Below are 23052 nucleotides of genomic sequence, written 5' to 3'. Positions count from 1 at the left end.
TCAATCCGGAAAATCACACCTGTCAAAAACGAAAACAGGTGAGAGAACTCCTACGAGTTGTAATCTGATCGTCAAATTAAGGGAGAAGTACGACTCAATCAAAAACAAGTATCGTCATTGGTAGATGTGATTTGAGACAAGTACTATTATTGGAGGATATTTTATCGATTGTTGAAGCTGCAGAGAGATAGAAGTTCTGTCTATAGTCATTATAACTAAGACATTCAAACTCTCTAGTGGTCATAGAGTAGACAACGAAAACAGCAGTCAGTTCAACAACTATATCGTGTTACTAAACTAATTTTAATTTGAACAAACAGTATTGCATGTTGTCATGGATAATTCATTGGATGTAGATTTCTAATTCTAAGGTAGGGTTTTTTATAAAACAAAACAATATCTGATTCTATCAAGTTTTAGCGAATCTGGCTTATTCTAGATGGTTGTAAGCAGAATTTTACAAACAGGAATGATGAATAATTCTAGCTGCATTTTTGATAATCTAACTGACGAAAGCCATAACAACTTTACGTTACCGCCATTTAACATAGGTATATCCGTATCATTAGTAACTTGCTATGGAATCATTTGTGCCTGTGGACTCTTCGGAAATGCACTTGTTATATACGTCATTCTGCGTTCATCCAACATGAAAACTGTTACTAACATGTACATTGTCAACTTAGCTATATCTGATTTTATATTTCTAATAAGCATGCCGTTGCTAATGACGACAACATGGCTGCGATTCTGGCTTTTTGGACCAGCAATGTGCAAGGTATACAACATAATGTATTCTATAAACTTATTCACGGGTATTTTCACACTGACCGCCTTAAGTGCCGATAGATACCTAGCAGTTTGTCACGCCGTTGCCTCACAAAGATTTAGAACACCAATGAATTCGATGCTTGCTATTTTAGGAATCTGGGCAATATCTGTATTAGTGATGTTACCCATCATTTTATACGCCAATACAGTTCCTAGCTTTTTGTACAAGGATAAACTGTCATGCACTATTTCTTGGCCAAGAAATCAGATAGTTCCACCGGAGAAAGCTTATACTTGGTATACATTTATGCTTGGATTTGCAGTACCCGTATCTTTGGTTTCAATATTTTACATTCTTGTTATAATTAGAATACAAAATCTTGGCCCTGCAAATCAGCAAAAATCATCAGAACGAAGAAAAAAGTCTAAGAAAGTGACAAAAATGGTACTAACTGTTATTTCTGTGTATGTTATTTGCTGGTTGCCTTACTGGATATTTCAGGTACATTTAACTCTAAAACAAGGTCCAGAAAAACTAGCGCACTGGAAAATTCTACTTTTCAATTTAATGACAGTAATGACGTTCGCAAACAGCATGCTGAATCCAATTTTGTATGCTTTTCTAAGCGAGCACTTCCGTAAAGGTTTCAGAGAAGCCTTTAAATGCAAAATTAATGCGAGCGGAGCAAACAAGTCTATGATCGAGGAGCAAAGTAATTTTGATAGAATAAAAGCTAAGGCTAAAATTAAAGAAACGAACGTAGAAATGAATCCGAAAACTGGAAGTTTAAGTCACAGGGTGTTGACTGAAACATCAAATTGCGTAAGCGGTAATGGTGTCACGCCTGAAAGCCCCGTCAACCATTTAATGAACAACGAAACACATGTGTACGATGGAACAGAGTACGAAGTAAAGGGAAATAACTCGTCAGATGAAAACTCTGTGTTGATAAATCAAAGTGTAGAAACAACAGATTTCAAAAAGACGTTAATAGCTGAGGACGAGAGTGACGACAAAAACTCTGTTACATACATAGATAAGGAAAGTCAGACCAAATTACATTGAAGTTCTATGTAACAAAAACTCTGTTACGTACATAGATTAGGGAAGTCAAACGAAATTACATTAAAGTTCTAACACATAGACTATTTAAGTCAAACTCCATTACAATAATGTTCAATTCTTCTCTTAAACTAACATTGTAATTAGTGGGTTTATCGTAAAAGTGGGACTAAAATTTAATTTAACTTTGATATACGACGTTACATTGGCAGTATCATTCACCAATGGTATAGAAACAGATAAGTCGGTTAATCTTTATAAAGATTATCCCAAAACGACGTCTCATATAGCAGTGTAATTCTACAGTAATTGTTCTTATATGTTCATTCTTAGACAAAATGTAATTATCACAACATTTTTTACTCTGAAGAGAACACTCCATTTTTTTAACCTTAAACTATTTCTAAACTAAATTTACGCAGTCGAACGCATACTATTTTAGAAAGACATTTTTTTTTAATTTATAATTATATTAAAATTTAAAAAATGATTTAAGAAAAATGTCGGATAGAGGTGATACAACAATCTGAATGGAGAAGGGGAAAGGTTTTATTGCTATAAAATTACTCTTAATCAGATAATATCCATAATATGCATAGTAAAAGTTCAAATCATTTGTTTATATGTTTTATTCACAATAATCTTTGATATCAATGAAAATTCGGTAATCTGATTTTAATAGAAAATCTTGAATGGAACGAAATTATAAAAAATTAATCCATCCTAGTGTATACGGTCTCATAGGGGGTCACCACGTGACGGCGATAAAATTAAACAATGTTCCTACGTCGTTAGTATTTTATTCTTTATTTTGTCTACATCTATGTAATCGTAATTCGTTATCAGCAGTAATTATATACCAATAAACATGTACTTTTTTTCTTATTTTGTTTTTCCACGTTGATAACAAGCCTCCCATAAGCTTTTCATGTTAAAATTAATCATATATCAAAAAAGAACTCGCAGTAGTGATTTTCTTGACAAAATAAATAGCAGTCCCTCATGGATTTAACGTAATATTATTTTTGGTAAAAGCTGATTTATGATTAACATTCAGTAAAGATAATACAGTATATCACAGTGTATTTATTATTCCTCAGAGGAAGTAGCTTGACATTTATTACGCAAAGAAAATAAAATTTTAGTATGTCTTCCAAATATTTATGCATGATAAAACTATGACATAATGTTTGTCAATATTAATATAATAAACACGTAAAAGTCATATTGCATAAAAATCGCACTACATATATCCAGCATTTATAAAAATATGAGTGAGTCATGTGTAATATTATGTTGTCAGAGAAAACAATTTGAGATGATCTGTCTGACAATTTATAAAAAGTTTTGTTGACACTAGGACTGTACTTTACTACACATTACCAACACTCACCTTGTCAAGAATGAGTTAGAATTTATACATCGCAAAAAAAAAAAAAAACAAAAAAACAAACAAACACAAAAACGGTCAATGAATAATTTCAATACTTTCACGCGTATACATGTATTAATAACAGAAAATACTCATAATTTCTTAGATCAAATAAAACAAAATTAAACAACCATCATATGCCTAAAAAAGAGATGTGGTATGATTGTCAGAAGACAACTCTTCACAAGAGACCAAATAACACAGAAATAAACAACTATTGGTCTATTACGGCCTTCCACAAGGAACAAAGAACATACCGCATAATCAGCTTTTAAAGGCCCCGAAATGACTAAAACGAAAAAACGAGAAAAACGAACGGCCTCAATTATATGTACAAAATAGTGAACGGAAAAAAAATATGTAACACAGAAACAAACTACTACCACCGAAGTACAGGCTCCTGACTTGGGACACGCATATACAGAATTCGGCGGGGTGAAACATGTGAGCGGGAGCCCAACCCTACCCTAATTTTAGGCCATCGGGCGAGTGGCCATATCTTGTTCGAAGTGTATCACCAGTGCTGTATTTTCTTGAAGCCAACAAGAGAACATTGTATGATTTCCTGTCAAATATTCAAAAGCTTAAATGTGGTCAGCAAAATATTGATAAAAATAATCGAGAATTCTAGACATACACCAATTGAGTAAATCAACGCCATACAATTCATTCTCATCGAAAAGGACAGAAGCAGCACGTGTGACGTTTAGTGGCAAATACTTCAGACATACTAAGGAATACTAAGGACGAGAATAAATAATAAAAAAAATAACTTTTGAAGCTGAGTTTGTGCTATTGGATGTGCTCATTGTTGAAGGCTGTATGGTGACCTATAGTTTTTAATTTATGTGCCATTTAGTAAAGAGTTGTCGAATTGGCAATCATACCACATCTTCTTTTAAAAACAACCTTTCGGTTCTGCATAGAAGGTCGGCCATTATGATCTGTTTCTCTGTTTAACATTTCAAACGATTAATACTACGAAATGGTTGCAATTTAGTAATTAATGCTGAAAATGTTCATGACACGTGTAATTGTTTTGTTTTTTGTTTCGCTTTTTAAGTGTTATTATAAAAAATAATGAGATTTGGTATGATTGCCTATGAAACAACTATCAACAAAAGAGAAACGAACAAATATGTAAACAGCTACATGTCACGAAAGCCTTCAACAGTGTGCAAACCCTATACCTTATATTTAGATATAATGACCTTGTCCTTGGATAACAGAATGATTGATTGATTGATTGATTGATTGATTGTTGGTTGTTTAACGTCCAGTGGTAAATATTATATGATTCCAAATGGAAAAACAATTTTTTGGGGGTTCGTGTTGCTAAGTCTTTAGTTTTCTATGCTGTGTCTTGTATACTATTGTTTGTCTGTTTGTCTTTTTTTTTAGCCAGGCGTTGTCAGTTTAGTTTCGATCTTTGAGTTTGACGGAAAGTATCTTTCGTCCCTCTTTTAAACTAAGAAGTTACATGAAAATGATAAAAATATGACTGCAACCAACGACATCCATTTCAATTAAAACCGAGAAATCTCTTGTATACTAGGCACCAATTAAGTAACGTGTCGGCATTAATATTATTCCTCTCCCTGGGACAGAGGAGTCAAAGTACAACAATAGAGCAAAACTATAGAAGTCACTTGAAAAATGTTTGGTCAAACAAAACAGCATTTAAACCATAACAAAAAGTAATACATTCATTTGAAATTCACTTCGAAGATATTTATATGAGAATTTATTAATAAAGCCGTAAAGGGGCACAGAGAAATCAGTGTCAAGTTAGCGATACAGCTAATTATGGAAGAGATTAGTCAAATTTAACAAACAGATAAATTTTAAACGATTTCAAGATGTGAAACTATTGATTTATATATAAAAGTGAAAATGTAAAAATGGGAGATACATCTGTACAATTAGTTTATAATATGACATTCTAATAAGTTAGAGTAAATGACCAATTTGCATGTTTTTCCTTTCATAAAAAAAATGACAGTCATTGATATCAATGTTTGATATATTTGTAATTGTAACCTGTGATAATTATGTATATAGGAAGTGTGATTGTAATAAAGATAAAAAAAAACAACCAAGGAGATGTGGTATGAATGCTAATGAGTCCAGTTTAGATATAAGGATAATGATGTAAACAACTATGGTTTCTTTACGGGCTAAATCAATGAGACAATCGGTAACTATAAACAGAAGATCTGGTATGATTACCAATGAGAGAGCAGAATGACACAGAAATTAACAACTATAGGTCACCGTACGGCCTCCAACAGTGAGCAAAGCCCCGAATGCCCGTAAAAGGCCCGAAATGACAATGTAAAACAATTCAAACGAGAAAACTCACGACCTCATTTATAGAAAAATGAACGAAACGAATGTAAAAACATAATCAAACGACAGCCACTGAATTACAGGCGCTTGACTTTGGACAGGCATATACATACATAATGTGGCGGGATTAAACATGCAAGCGGAATCCCAACCCTACCCCTATCCTGGGAGAGTGGTATAACAGTAAGCATAATATAAAGAAAACAAACTAACATAAACAGTTGGAAAAGGCTCAACTCATCAAATTGGTTATAAGCAAGTGAAAAAAAAAACAACTAAAAACTTAACACTTAACATTACAAGAAAACCACTTAGGAGTACTGACTATTTGATCAGTGAAAAGTAACACTAATATTCAAATCATACTAATGAACTAAAATTAAAAACAAAACATACAAGACTAACTGACTTGAAATATACTTTGTCAGATCTCATCCCTCTCCGTATATCTCTAGCCAATGTAGAATAAACAAACACACAGCAATACGCACATTAAATCTCAGTTTAAAATAAGTCCAAGTCCGATGTCACAATAGGAACCAACTTTACTAAGCAAAATGACAATGATACGTATATTAACAAAGGATTACTAGCAGTAAGTGACATAACAAATCCAGACTTCAATTAAAATGAAATTTTTTAATGTAATTTGGTATCTGTTGGGAATACTTCTTATCATTTTCTGTATCAAAGCATGGACTCTGTCGTTGATTTATTTCGGGTTTCCATTTTGTAAATGCAACCTTACATTCTTTTTACAATTAATATTTTTTTCTATAAATCATAACCATACACTGCTACTGTGCATCTCCAGTTTGGATGTGGATAAGAATAATTCACCAAATCATGTGCACACTACAGTACCCATTTACGTAACTTTTCCCTTCTTAACCCACAACAGAAATTGATCAAATGTTCGTAGAAATTCACATATCATTGATATCCGTTATTAAGTTAGGTTACTTTCCTTATTCGTAGCAGGTATAAAAGGTGTTTAACTTTTGTGAGCTTTGCATATCTTATTTGTTTTTTTCTCAACACTGTATTTTATTTCAAGTATTCAGAATCAGCATCACCAATTGTGTTTTTCAATTAACAGTAGACTGTTTCCGTAGGACATATAATGGAATAAAAGTAAAGCTGATTTTGATTGGATTTTGTCTGTGATTGACAATCTAAACAGAAGGTGAAATCTCGTATAATATCACGAGATTGTTATTCTCCCAACTGTACGAATTTATTATCTCTCAGACTTAAGTCGAAACATAGTTGACATTGTTACAATATGTTATGTACATATATAAAAAGAAAATTTATTGAAAAAAAGTATTAAGATAAAAGTATAGATGGTGGAAGTGACAATAAGACACCTCTCAACCCAAGTCACATTTTGTAAAGAAGAAACCGTTATAGGTCAACGTACGGCCTTCAACGCGGAACCTTGGTTCACACGGCCGGACAACAAGATATAGAAGACCACAACACATTACTAGTGTAAACCCACTCATACAAGACAACCACCTGTTTAACCTATACAAAGACGAAAAACGAGAAACAGTTATAACCTACATGAAAACACGACAACCAGTGAACAACCGGTGCATGTTTTATGGCTGATGCAAGCAGTTTTCTTTTATTAACATGAAACATACAAAAGTTTAAAAAGAGCACCTGCGTTCACCCCCGGATTAACGCGTTGCTCAATTTAGTTTTCTGTAAGATGTTTTGATGTCATTTTTTGTGTTATTTTTTTTTTTTTTTTTTTTTTTTTGCCATTACCTTTTTAGTTTTTGTCGGACACATATACATCTAAATGATAAACCATCGCCAAACACTTCAATTAAAACAGCTTCACTTTAATACGAAAGTATGTAAAATATCAAGATTGATATAAAAAAAAAAGCAACCTGAAAACTTCTTCAAAAGTAAGAAAGTCGTTTTAACAAATTGTTTGTGGATATCCCTGTCACAGGTGAAATTTTCTGGTTGAACCATGTTAGATTTTGGCTCGTGAATATTTCAAAAACTGCTTTTTTTCGATTTGATAAAGCAATATCAAAATGTTGCATATATAAAAAAATATTAAAATAATAACAAGCCGACCGTCTGGCACCTCGGGATCCTCTTAGGTCTACGAATACACATTATGTACTAGACAAAAGGATGACAAAAAAATGGAAAACATTGAGATTTGTTAAATCTCGCAGTACAATACATTGATATACAATCGCTAGAGAGATAGAGTCTGATACAGCAGTATAAATATTGCTTTCCTGAAAACATTTCATAATTGCATTCACTGTAAATAAAAACTAATTTTCCCTCTCTCGAGGTAGCTCATCAATCACTGTACTCTAACGTTAAAATATAGAATATGGAACACAGAACACTTGGTAGGAGAAACAGGTTTTATTCAGAATGACATCGTTTTTACTTTTACATTATCATCCAATCAGATTTTGCTTAAGTTTTAGTGTTTTATTTTGCGCTATTCTAGTTTTAAATGTCAGTGCCAGTCCGGTAAAATTCATGCTCATACTTTTCCAGGAAAACACTGCTCTTACTTCAAACTTTTACAATCGGTCAATTAATAGGGTTACATGAACATTATTATCCAATGGTCTTTGATTCCCTTCATTTAATTTTCTTCTTAATTTCTCCGAATAAATTATTACGAACGTAACCAAGCTCATTATTAGGCTAATATAAGAACTATCGTAAAGCAAAGTATTTGAGTTATGATCAGTACAATTCAACATACATCTTACGGATTTTTACAAAACGTGCACTGAAGTGGAAAGTGTCTTGAGTAGACTACACAATAAGATGACGAGGTGTACTGTATTTTGATGTTTGTTGGGGACACGAACTGCGTGCCAGTTACCAGCAACATAATGTTACCGAAGATGTGGTATGATTGCCAAAAAGACAACTCTCTACAAGAGACAAAATGACACATAGATTACCAAATATAGGTCACCGTATAGTCTTCAACTATGAGCAAACCCATACCTCATAGACAGCTATGTCAATGACAAAACATAACACTTCTGCTCATTTCTTAGTTGTTGTTTTATGTACAATTAAATTCCACTAAATACACTATCTCAAACATGAAATATTTACCAATTTCAACAATATTATTCAAATCAATTCTTTACGCCTTGTGAGGTAAATTGTATAATCAATGTTGCAACGAAGCCGTATTTTATGCTGAAAGACCCCCTGTGTTCCTCAGTGTCATAATGATGAATCGTTATGCATCCCATGAGCTTGAAATACATCCACAATGTATATTTCCTACCGAAATCATCAAGTACAAATGATGACAACAATATCGAATGTCTGATAAGAATTCATCGCGACATATATAATAATTCTATATTCCCATGTTTAAAGTTTTACAGGCTAAACATCTTATGATTCTTCCATTAGAGACAAAAATAAAATCAAAAAAATAATGAACTCCGAGGAAAATTCAAATCGGAAAGTCCCTAATCAAATAGCAAAATCAAAAACTCAAACATATCAAACGAATGGGTAACAACTTTAATATTCCTCAATTGGTACAGGTATTTTCTTATATAGAAAATGGTTGATTGAACCTGATTTAATAGCCAGCTAAACCTCTCAATTGTATGCTAGTCGCATCAAAATCCATTATTTTGACAAACTGCATCCCTCTAATTGAAGATTTATTCAGTTATACTGTTATGAATTTGAACTTTTGTTTTATTCTCAAAAGTATCAAAATGAAACACTACTGGAAAAATATGTTGCAATACAAAGTCTTGTAAATTATTCATATCAGAGGTTTGACAAAAATGCTTTTTACATAAAATATATTCCCCTTAACTCATTCTTACTAAATCTAATGATGTAAATGTAACCGATGATACTTTGACATTGAAACCTCATGGTTTTTTTAAACCAATAGTTATGACAAAGGAGCGTCTTTTCATTTTAATTGTAAATATTCGATTCCTTGCGTTGGTTCCATGTTAATAAAAGGTAAAATAGTAAAAATGTCAGGGAAAACTCAAACCGGAAAGTCCTTTATCACAAGGCAAAACCAAAAGCTCAAATAAAGGTTATAGTTGTATATCGCTGTTCGAATTTCATAAATAGCAGCGGGTTCGTATTGGTTTGAAATGGGATTTATAACAGGGTTTCAAATCATTGTTTTACAGAGAATGACGTTTTTAAAAGGATAGTGATTATTACTCAAAGCGGAGTTGATGTAAACTCAATATATTCGGTATCAGTAGAAAATCATTGATATGAACACATTAAAAGTAAGGTGACGTATAATGCATATGACGATGACTGCGTATCCGTCGAGAAACAGAGTCGAAAATATTCTCAACATTAACTGCAAAGGAACTAGATAGAGTAATAACTCTATCAATTTTGCCAATGAAACCATATGGTGTTCCAAGTTCAATAAGTCAACGTAGAAGTGTTGTAAGGTAGACTAGTGCGAATTTGCATTAAATAGAATGAATTATCAGACTAAGAGAAATTGTGATAAATAATGTCATTTGCGTTGTTGATAACGCATGATCTATCATGGCCGTACTTTCGTTTCTTAATACTTCCTTATTTCGTTTAACCATCATATGCCAATCCCAAAAGGATACACTCTTATAGAAAACAAGACTGATTTACAGTTCTAATTTTTTTTGAGTTTAGATTGTTTAGTTGAATGACTATATAAACTTTTAATTAGCATTTGAACATGGAATTGTACAGATTTTGCATTTCTGTCGTAGTTTATTTCAGTAATAGTGCTGTGTTGTTCAGGTAAGAAGTATATCGAAACCCGACTAGGTCAGTATTCTATTCGATTTAATAGATTGTAATTTACTATGCGGGTGATGTCCTCGCGGACATAAATGACCACTAACTGTGAAATCAACCCAGGTGTAGAACATAAGAGATGGACGATACCAAAAGGGATTGATCAAAATTCTAAGGACATGGAGAAATTATCAAAATCATGCTCAACATTAACATTAATCCAGTTGGATCAAAGGCAAAAGTAGTATACCGCTGTTCGAAACTCATAAATCGATTGAGAAAAAAAAACAAATCCGGGTTACAAACTAAACCTGAAGGAAAGGCATCAAATATAAGAGGAGAACAACGACACAACCGAAAAACAACATTAAAATGTAGCACACACACAAACAAACTATAATAATACAGCGATCAAAAAGTTGTTTTCCCATTATGAGTCTTTGATTTAAAAAAAAAAGTAAATCAAATAAGACATTACTGAAGAAGGACACAACAGAATAGAAATGTCTTGTCAAAACCATGACAAAAACACAAATGAAGAAAATAAAGCAATCCAAAAACACATAAAGTATAACAGGACAACACGAAACCTTCAGATCTTGCTTCACACATGAAAGTGGCATTCGTCGTGTTGTTCATGTTAAATACAACTTTTTTCTCAGTTTTATAGGACATTTCAATCGAGAGATGATTAGAACTCGATTACTATAACTAAAAGCATATATAAAAACTGCAATAAGAATTAAATTGATGGATATAAATTTCATATACATGTATTTGTTGATAATCAAATATTGCGATAAGTACAAATATAATAAACACAAGAATCTCGACCGCCTTTAATACCAAGCTTTGATATTCTTTTTGTAGAAAGTACAATCAAGTAAATAATATTTAATTGATGAATACCTGTACCTTTTTAGCGTAGATTAATTTCGTTCTACCCGATTTGCATTAATTTCCAATACATTGTAGGTTTAAGAAGTGCAGCTTATTAAAATTCCTTAATTAATAATATAACCCTTTTGTTGCAATACCTGTGTATAACTAAGCTTGCAATGGTATCACGATACGGACTAAATTTAAGAACAAGAAACGAGAAGAATGCAAAATGAAGAAAATGCACTGCCATGTTAATTTAATATTCCTAGACAAAAGTATCGCATCTTTATTAATTTCTTGTCAGTTAAAATGTCCATAAGTAATAATTGAAAAGAGTCAAAACTTAATGAGAATTTTATTGATTTTTTTTTTTTTTTAATTCATTTTCATTAATACAGTTGTGAAAAGTTTACCTGTGTTTAACTGAAACCAATCAAAAAGACTTTCATATTAGTTTCTTAATAGAATTCCTGTCTTATGACCAATTTTATATTGATATATCTCAGACTTTCTAAGAAATAAGTAAATAAAGACAACAACACTAGTATACTGCAGTTCAAAAGTCATGCATCGATTGGGAGAATACAAATCCGGGTAAAAAAATAAAATTGAAGGAAACACATCATCAATAAGAGGAAAACAATGGAACATTAGAAACACTGAAGTGCAGTAAAAAAAAAACGTACGCTTACAATAAACCAAGTACACTTTTTACTATGATTAGGTGTAGTACGTTACTTTTGTTGTTAAGAATACAAAAATCTCACACGAAAAGGATATTAAAATCCTATTACAGTTTTTTTCCCAACATTATCAAATTTAAAGAAACAACAACTTCAACAGCCAACATAAACAAAAATAAAAACAAAACATCAAGAAAATTCAATAATGTTCTGACATGTGTTTCTTGAAATTTATCAAGTTCAAATAATTTACTAGAATATGTTATCTTATAATTATGGTAATTTGAGTTTTTTAAACTATTAGGCACTATTTGTCAATATATATAAATGATTGGCTACTTCCTGTAATAAAACATTATTTCTGTTATAAGAATACAAATGATACCGTATATATAAGTTTTTTCATCTAGCTTGTGGCAAGTCCTTTTTATAGAGACCCACACCGAAGTAGAACTTATCAAATTCAAGATATTTATATCGCTAGGACTTTTAATGAGTGTGATGGATTCATAATCAGACTGTTGGCATAACAATGGGCGCTGAATATTAGCTTCTACGTACTGTATTTTTTTGGTCATAGTGTATGGGCATTATATTTGTTGTTCACTCGTTTGATGTGTTTGAGCTTTTAATTTGCAATTTGATAAAGGACTTTCGTTTCAAATTTTTCTTGGAGTTATTGTTATTTTACTTTTCATATCATAATACTTTAAGTTAAAACATAAACTGTTTAATAAGCTATGGTACAAGATAAATAAATTATGTAATCATACGACCTCTCCTTATTTTCTGATGTTATCTTTAACTCCATACTATACAGCAACCAACAGGAAAAATCCTTTCAGAAAAATATTTGATTCATATTGCAGTTATATTTGTAACATTTGTTTTATATTTGTCTATCACCAATTGCCAAGAATGCTTTTAGATCACAAGACATCTACAGGTCAACATTCGATCTTCAAAAATAGACAGTTGTGCATACCAAATTTCAAGTTGTATATCTCTTCCATCCGGGAATTTGTAAATACAAACTGTGTAATGTTTTAACAGATCTACAACAAAACCAAATCCTCTAAATGACAGAATATCTTTGCCATATTCAAAATAATGCTGCACCAATCATAACAGTTAAAAGTCCAAATTATAAGAAATTGGAGAGCATTTAAAACCAAAAATTCAAAAATGTTCGACATAATAAGACAACCATTATTAAAATTTCAAACTTGGGGTTGTGTTTCTTTAATTTTATTTTGGGTATTGTTGTGTCTGTAACTTTACACATACAAAAGGACGTTTGTAATACAAAACTGAAATATATTGTTTTCCGTGAAAACGAATTAATTGTTTTCTGTGAAGACGATTTAATTCAATCATGCAATGATATATAAGGAATGCATTACCAGTAATAAAGAAAAATATCGGACAGACGATACCCAATCAACTCAGGTTAAATGGAAATCTTTTATTCATGTATTTGAATGTCAAACGAAATCAGGAAAGAAAACGTTTAATATCATCAAAAAGAAAATATCTTAGCCGATTTACCTTTGTTTGTTGTTTGCTATCACACGTGGCAATATTTTTCAAATACAAATAAACCAATATAAATGCTATTAATGATAAGTTTTCTTAATAACTGTGCTGATGTTGTCTGTCATCTATCGTCCTCCTCGGTTAGCTTTTATAACAATCTCCTTTCTAAAACTACTGACCCCAATATGGTTACTACACTCCTTCTCTGAAACTACTGGTCTAAACATGGCTGCTACAAACGTTGGGGACCAACAAACGTCCAACGAGTCAATAAAGGACAACTGTTATCAACAAAATAGAGAATAGCAATGTTTGTTTGCTTATTTCTGAAAAACCTGAAAAGAATAAAAAAAAACTAAAATAGGAAAATATAATAATAAATAGAAGATTTGAAATAGGTCAAAAGAAATGGATGCCGTTACATTACGATGTTTTATCACTTTTTGCGTCTTCTGTCTTGGTGGTCACAGATCCAGAAGAGTTTTCCTCGGTATATATCGCCCCTTTTTTGCTTGATATATATATATGATAAATAGGAACTATAAATACCAAAAACTATCACAATGACTAGAACTACAAAATGGCCGAAATTGTCTGTCAACTTCATATATGAGCTTTTGCCTTTAATAATGATTTTTCCCAATTGTGCACTTTCGAAAAATCGTGATAAAAAGCAAAAATATATCAACAAAACAAGATCGACAAATTAGTAAAAAAAAATAGTTGAAATGGTCAATCAACTTCTGACATTAGTTGTCTGATTCTGTATAAGCCATATTGTGGATTCGAAGCTGTATTAGCAACAATACTCCATAAAGCGGATCAAGAATATTTAACGAGGTCATAACAATAACAAAAGTTCAAAACAATTTTATTACTGATTCAATTTCGTCGATTAATCTAAAATCCGTACCTTGAAGTACCACTTAAATGGGTCTTATATAATTTCAGTACGTCCAAAACTTGCTGAAGCCTAACAACCTGAATACGGACGTGAAAAACTTGTAGTGTTTTTCGGTTTTGTTTGATTAAAGCACAAATACCATATCTATACTTTAATGTGTTGTTGATAGAAATTCGATGATTCTTTACATTGGATCAAAAGATAACGACAATTGAAAGTTAAACATCGCATCAATTAGATATTCCATTATGCTCAAATAATTTGTGATAGAGTCAGTCAAAATATACAGAGCAATTCTCAAATATTTAAAGATCAGCAATTTTGAGTGGTATATATTAAATGTTAAAGAAACGGACACTTAATTAATATCGTTCGTGTGAAGCGGTTTCCTGGATTTACAATCCGGAACAGAACTCTAAAATTTGAAATACTTGGATATATGCATTAAACGCTGCAATGTTTTGGAGCTTCATGACCAAAAACAGAGCTTAGCAGAAAGAAGTAAAATAGAAAAAATAACTAAATCTAAGGAAAATTTAAAACGGAGAGTCTGTTATGAGAACAATTAAAAGCACAAACACATCAAACGAATGGAACTGTCATACACAGCTACTTTTGAATAGGTACTATTTCTGTACTAAAAACTTGTAGTACTGGAAATGTACTTTTAATATTCAGTACTATTTTGTTACTCTAAAATTATTGTAATATTTAGGTACCTGTAATTTACAGTACTTTATTTGTACTTGAAATTTAGTTACTACAGATTTTTGGTTACTGCCATTACATTTTCAGCATTTTGAAAGTTTTTCTGTTTCAAATCTCTTAAAGTTTTGATTTTCAAACATGGAATATTGTATTATTTCTGTACCAAAATATTTAGTACAAATCAAGTACTGTAAAATACAAGTACTTAAATATTACAATAGTTTTAAAGTAAAGAAATAGTACTAAATATTAAAAGTAAATTTCCAGTACTGCTTTTTTTTAGTACAGAAATAGTACCCATGCAAAAGTAGCTGTGTAGTCCTTACTTGACAAATACTTTTCCTCATGTTGAAAGCGGTGGATAAAAACAGTTTGTATTATTTGATTAACCTCTCACTTGTATGAAATTCTCACAGATTTTAACTATTTTGGCAACAATATGTGAGCAATAAAACAAATTGACATGATAGGTTAAATTGTCAATAGTGAAGACCTACCTCGGTTCGTCCAACTATGGTTGACTAAAGTTTAAAGATCAGTGCTTTTGTGCATGTGCGCAACCTTTCCAAATCGAATTAAAAACTCTGTCATCGAGATGACTTTCGTAAGGGGAGTGAAAAAAAAGTATCCACTGAGCATTAAAATAAAGAAAATATGATTCCGAAAGAAAAGTCCTAACCCTGTATGCTTCACAAAAAAGTTTGTAAGTAAAATAAAATGTGAGAAAAAAAATCGCTATGAGGTAAAAATTGAATTTCTGTTCTCTTTATAAACACCATCCACAGTTGATATACACATGAACAATATTTATTTGCTTATTCCAAAATACAGACAAAAATAAATTCCTCTTTTGTCAAAACCAAGCTATTTTTATCAATGTTTTTTGTTTCAAGTACTTGAAGCCATCTTGAAACGCGACTAAACCCGCCCCGACCCAGGGTAGATGTTGAGTTAACTTTGGTAGGTTCAAAAGGTCAAACTCGGGGGGGGGGGGAGGGGTGTTCTGTTGTCAGTCGATTAAACTCGACAGACTCTACTCAACCGAGTTGGACGAATCTAAATATGCTTATCAGTCAGCAATGAGTAATAATCTTAATCATTATAGAATAAATAACTTTTTCAACAAAGAAGAACAAAATGGCATACAAGCACTAAATAGACAAAGTATATTAGCAAAAAATTAATATTAAGAATATGTAAAATTTACCATAGCGAAATAACACAATAACGGGATGTTAAAAAACATAGTCACACAAAAAGTATATTACAAACAATAAACTTAACAGAATAAATATTTATCAACAAGGCCTTGGTAAATTCTGCTGACAACATTTTATAAATTCCGAGGAGCACTTCTTGAATACCGATAGGGGAAATGTATGCAGCAGAACTTGGTATACTACTGATAAGTTTGGGGAAATCTGTAATTTGAAATCCAAAATTGATTTGTTTGTTCTAGAATATGGTACTTAGATGACCGCTTTTGTCCACTTCAAGGCATGAGTATATAAATGAGGCGTAGGAAGCCAACTTCCAAATCTGTCGACGATGAATTGTACCTGCTGGCGATTAGTCCTTAGTTTATATCTTATATTCAAATCTTTCTGACAAACTTCACCGTATGTGTGTTTGTGTACACCCCCTTCCCCTTTTTAAATCATATCATTTCGAAAACGTTTAAGTATTTTTTACATCATTCCTTGTGATTAATACGTTTATTATGAAAGCAATCATACATAGAAATCATATATATCGGATATTGTAAGACATAGATAAATACACATTATCCTCCTGTGTTGGTTCATGCAGCTGATTTAACAAGATACATAAATATTCAGATCTACAGAATTCACATCATAGATACACTCTACGTTAAACAGATACATAGTAACTACAGTTAGTCGATGACACTGAAATATCATATTATATTTCCATGAATGAAACATACCTCATCGAATTTCATAAATATATCATATCCACTACTAGATTTTTTGAATACTGATTTTCAGGTTCATGTAAGTGACATAAAAGTTCTCGGAAACGTTAAAACTCGCAAGCTCATTTGAGTACATGATACTGAATAATAACTCCGTCAGATTAATTCCTTAATGACACAAAGTTCACGTCTCTTTATAATGCATAAATCTTTGAATACAATTTTGACGTACTCATGAACGTTCAAATTAAGTGTAATGCCTTACCGTTTAAGTTTTGAAAACTGTCAAACAAAAGCAAGACAAATAAAAACTATGTGACCCTCCAACTGCTGAGTTGGGAAGTTACAGAATTACTTCCTTTAATGTATGACTTTTTGTGACATATAGTTTATATCTAGGATAGTCTATTTCATGTTTACACTATTTGCCTGATAGAAAAAAAAAGGTTTCATGTTTACACTTTTTGCCTGATAGAAAAAGACTTTGGTTATAATTAAGTTTGTATGTACGAGTAAGTTATTATTCGAAATATTTAATTCACGTGAAATATATTGTGATATAAACCATCTAGCACGTTTATCTTTTGTCCTGAATAATTAAGCAAAAGATTATCATACATTGTCATTAAAACACATCAGTAACAAATAAACAGAGAAGTGATGAACAGGAACGATCCAGTGGTGCGATGTGTACATGTTATATTGCTGAATTTTAAATCATTGCGATAATCTTATTATTTGTGTTTCAGGGTTATGAAAAATATATAACTAGTGTATGTTGAGTTATTAACTATGAGACATATAGAGTCAATAATATGATGTACATGATCTGTTTACCCGTCCGGAGAACCTGAGATCACCCCTAGTTTTTGATGGGATTCGCCTTGCTAAGTCGTTATTTTTTTTTTTGTTGGGTTTTGTGTACTATTTTTTGTCTGTTTTTATTTTTATTTTGTAGCCAAGGCGTTGTCATTTTTTTTTTCTTGATCATGAGTTTAAATGCCCCTCTGGTATCTTTCGCCCCTTTTTTATGTGTGAATCCTTTGTTTGTAAATAAAATCAGAATGAAAAATATTTAAAAAGACGTGTGCATATACGTTAAATAACATTTTTGGTAGACGTTTATTGCATATCATGTGTTTATTGATATTCTAAGTAATCAGTAATTGCTTCCTAATTGCAACCTTGTCGTCTTTAAGTCTACTTTTTACGTCTTCTTTGCAAAACTGTTTATTTCATTTAGGTCAGTAATTTGAAGTAACAGAAAACACCTGCGGCTATTTGTTTTGCGATGTTAAAATGTTTAAGGTTCTAATAATAGAGTTCATTGATTGGTTAATAACCAATCATTCACGGCACTTAATCATTTGATTCAAAATCACTTATTTCAACAATGTGTCGTGTTTTTTTTTTTTTCTCGTTTTTCCTTAATATCTATGAAAATAAATAGATTTTTGGCAAATATCAATTTATTGTTTGAGTTATATTTATGACAAATAAGTAACTATCGATCGAATGACAATACACATGAAAGGTGAGGAAGGGAAACAAATGCTTTTGTCGGGACATTCTAAAAGTTAACTCGGCTTAAGATTTGCCAAATATTTAGCTGAACAGGAATCAATTCAACACTGTAATGAGGTAGTTGATTTTTTAATCGGAATAAACATATTTTAGTCTAATTGGTTGTTTTTATTGTTATTAGGGTTGTGTTTGATTTTAGTAACTAAAAGTACTTTCCTATCTGAATTTTGTGTTTTAAGTCCATTTGTTAGTTTTTTGTGTGTTTTTGTTTCGATTGTATGCGTTTAACAAACTTTTTTCAATTTTTCAAATAGTGTGTACTATTTTGTGTGTTAAAGATACAAATAACGACGAGATTATGAAATGTATTTTTTATAAAAGTGAATTGATGTAATGTTAGAAACAACTGGTGAGATTTTTTCCTTCGGGTTTCTTTGTCGCAGCCACAAAATTAATCTTCGTAGATATAAGACATTTTATCTACAGACAATCTCGATTATATACACTTGAAAAGTCAACAACTGATTTATTTTGTAAGGATTTACGTATTTAGTAAATTATAATTAATAGCATATTTGTTCTTATATTTTTTCTTAGATATTTTATGATAGGGGAAACAAAGGTAAATAATTATTTCAAAACACTATTCCTCATTTGGCGATTATGTCATGAAAAGAAAACTTTGTATATCCAAATTCAGATATGTTCTACAAAAATTTAAAATCACAAAAATACTGAACTCAGAGGAAAATCAATTCGGAAAGTCCATAATCACATGGCAAAATCAAATAACAAAACGCATCAAAAACGAATGGACAAGAACTGTCATATTCCTGACTTGGTACAGGCATTTTCAAAAGTAGAAAATGGCTGGTTTTATAGCTAGCTAAACATCTCACTTGTATGACAGTCCCATCAAATTCCTAGGTTATTTGGTTATTATCCTTTAATCTTTTCAGTTCATTCATTTTCAATATGGACATTTTTAACTGCAGTTTGGTAAGCTACAATAGAAATCACATAACAAACACTAAGGCAGTTGGTCGTTTTTATTAATATGTTCGTTATATTTGCACTCAACCACCTCTATCTAACTTCCACAACAGTATCTGTTTGAAAAAATGATATAGTGACCAGCATGACAAGATCCAAAAAATATATCAACATAATGAAATATCCAGCTTACTTTTTAAGAGTTTTTGCCCTTTTAAGATGATAATTTTATTCGTTTTTGTATATAAAAGAGAGGCAGGGAAATTGTCAGCAACAAAATTGACAAGACCAAATCTCCAAAAATTAAATAATCATTGTCGATTGATCGAGGAGTTATTGCTATAACATATCAATTTTATGGGTTGGCTTACCTTTAGAAGATAAGAAACTTGAGAAGATAAGAAAAATTGCAATTAGCTAAAATGATCAACACAAGGTATACAAAATGGTAAACAAAACAGAAGGTGCACCTGTGAAAACAATTATTGTCTTATAGTGACAATTGTTCGCCATTTGTTGTAATGTAGACAAATATGCACACAAATAGTAGTTAGAAACAAAAGCAAAACAGATACATATAATCAGCGATATGTGACCGACGAAAAATTACCTAAATTATAAGAAAGATTTTAGTTTCTAATATCGGGGGGTTGCATTGTGGAAAATGTACATTATGTCCAGATGAGCGATATGGTCTTTCGATGAATATATTTTTAATTCTTTCTGCTTGCTATCCTAACAGTTTAGTTATTGATACTTGTGTCATTTTCTTGAAAACTTAGAATATAATGTTTGGGCATGTAAATAAAACCTATTGAAATTATTTTAAAATGCTACCTAGTTCATTATTGACCACATTCAAGAGCTCTTGCATCACTTAATTTATTAACGTGAATGTTTATAAACTAATTTTAGGGAGAAAGATAAAGAGTATAATTCAACTAATAACAACAGACACTCATTTCGTAAACATCAGAATCATCAGTGACGCTAGCGCTAGATTAAAAAAAAAAAGGTGAAATCATTTAATGAAGTTGATGCATACTGATAACCAAAATATCGTAGAGTCGGCCCGTATGACGATAATCTATCTATATGAAATGGAGTACAGAAGAACATAACATAACTTGATATTTATTCTTCAATCTTTAAGACGTGATGTTTTTTGGCGTACATTTGTACCTAATTTTAAGCATACTATCTTTGATGATTTTTTTTCGGACTTTTTATGATCAAAATAGTCTTCTCAATTATCAATCCATTTTCGAGTGTTACGCACAAATAGCCTGACCGGATTTTAACCTATCATCTATATATATACATTCATATAAGGTGGGTTTAATAAATGAAGAACCGGAAATTCTATATTCTTTAATCAGCCATTAACAGGAAACGTAATCAGTATGTACGAGAAATTATATCTCATCATCAATAAACTCATCCTATACGAGCATTGAATTAGTTAATCGCATCAAAGTAAAGAAATGGGAAATTTAAACAAGATAATTATGAATTACTTCGATAGATGTATTAACAATCATACAATGATAATAATATCAAACCGTGTTCAGTTGTAATTTATATAGTTTAGATAATTAATAGTTGGTTCTGTTGATAAATACAAGATATGTTCAAGATAATTTCATTCGCAGGAATGTAATTGTATATATGGACAGTGTAGCTGTCGGTTTAATTTTCCCTTTTACTGTTTGTGGCATCTAACCATTTTATTTTGTTTTCGTGTTAATATGACAGTTATCAAATAGTGAAAATTCGAAACAAGGGTCTTTTATGCCAGACGATAAAAAAATATAACCAAAATAACGAATAAAGTTGTACCTAGTCAGGAAAATGGCTGTTGATACCTTATAGTTCGTTTCTCTGTGTGTGTAACATTGTCGTGTGGATATTGTTTTTGTTTCTGTTGTTTTGTTATTTTCTTTTTATATTTCTGTTGTTTTGTTATTTTCTTTTTTATATTGATGAATTTTAAGAAATTAAGAATCAATCACCTTATGGGATTTAAGTGCTGTTGTTGTGGCCGATATATATTGGTATATCTGACAACACGACGGGTATCACATGCAGGAATATTTAAGAACTGCTTCTTTTTACCATAATTTCTATGTTCATTTGCTGTTTTGGTTGAGTTTATATTGCTCAGTCCATAATTTTCTATGAGTTATTTATTTCTGGCGTGTTTATTGCCTACTTGAACTTCTTTTTAACTTATTTGGCATTTGGTCTCTCATTGGCAATCATCCTACATCTGATTGTATTGGTAAATGGCTATTGCTATCTTTGTCTTGTAAAGGCGATATTTTTCAATGTCCTTTTGGATATTAAAACAGAAGGACGATTATATGTTATTTTAACATCATCTCTTTCATGAAATTGTACCATAAAGTCAACATTATTATACCGTTGTAAGAAAGTCATAAATCGTTTTAGAGAAAACAAATCCAGGTTACAATCTAAAACTGAGGGAAACATATCAATTATAAGCGGAAAACAAAGAAACAACAGAAACATTTAAGTGCAAAAACAAAATAAACGACAGTGTAACACACACAAAAACGAACTATAAGAAACAACTGTCATTTTCCTGACTTGTTACAGAACATTTTAAGAAAAAAATGGCGGGTTGAACCTGGTTTTGTGGCTAGCAATTTTGTAGCAATGTTAAATAAGATATACGATAAGTATCAGATTTCCATGTTCTAATTATTTCTCAACCGTCTATCATACACAAATCGCGCGTCTGTGTGTCTAATGTTAAGCCTGGTATCTACGATAAGTGTATTAGACAATATTAATTATAAAACCGTATTGTTTGAGATATTTCTACCTGGAACAAAAGTATATGGGCTATTTAAAAAAAAATGATGCCTTCCCTTGAAACCTTTGTCAGTCTCTTGTGTGATATTATATATGTGGTGTTTTTATGTCAGATAATGTGTTATGAGAAGTTAGTTCTAACTACCAAAGATGATAGCAGTATGTGCTATGTATAAAAAATAATGTCCAAAAATGTACAGGAGTGTAACGCTTTTAGTGTAACATTTAAAAGAAGGCATGTGCATTCATTGGTGATATAGAATAAATAAGGGCAGATACACTACCAAACAAATTTGAATGTTTAAATAACATATGTACCTTGTGTGATAATATTGAATGTAAATGTAAAGGAATGGAAAATTATCAATACTATTCTTTCAGAATTCTTTAAGTGCAGAAAAAACTTTACACTTACAGAACACTACTTTAAAGAAAAAACTGATTTTTAAATAATAACAGAAAAGAATCAATAAAGGCAACTAAATATCAAAATAATGAAAATAAAACTACAAAATGTTTAGAAGAAACATATTTTGGCCTTAAGAAAAATAGATTAAAAATTTCTCATTTAAACATAAGGAACTATGTCCAGTGCACGATGTTTTGTCTATATCGTCAACATCGCAATGTCAC

General features: G+C 31.2%; 1 protein-coding gene across 1 annotated transcript; it reads left to right on the top strand.

Moving 5' to 3' along the window:
- The first annotated feature begins 228 nt into the window (after positions 1 to 228).
- On the top strand, positions 229 to 2907 carry LOC143046382 (somatostatin receptor type 2-like). Its single transcript, XM_076219522.1, has one exon. It carries the CDS (start codon positions 440 to 442, stop codon positions 1835 to 1837), a length of 1398 nt encoding a protein of 465 aa, XP_076075637.1. The 5' UTR covers positions 229 to 439; the 3' UTR covers positions 1838 to 2907.
- The last annotated feature ends 20145 nt before the right edge of the window (positions 2908 to 23052 follow it).

This window comes from Mytilus galloprovincialis, chromosome 9 (genome assembly GCF_965363235.1).
Source record: "Mytilus galloprovincialis chromosome 9, xbMytGall1.hap1.1, whole genome shotgun sequence".
NCBI classification, from domain to species: Eukaryota; Metazoa; Mollusca; class Bivalvia; order Mytilida; family Mytilidae; genus Mytilus; species Mytilus galloprovincialis.
This window is presented reverse-complemented; position numbering and strand designations above follow the sequence as displayed.

What these genes read in the sequence shown, in the direction of transcription:
- LOC143046382 (XM_076219522.1), top strand. Translation starts at nt 440, where the DNA reads ATGGTTGTAAGCAGAATTTTACAAACAGGAATGATGAATAATTCTAGC.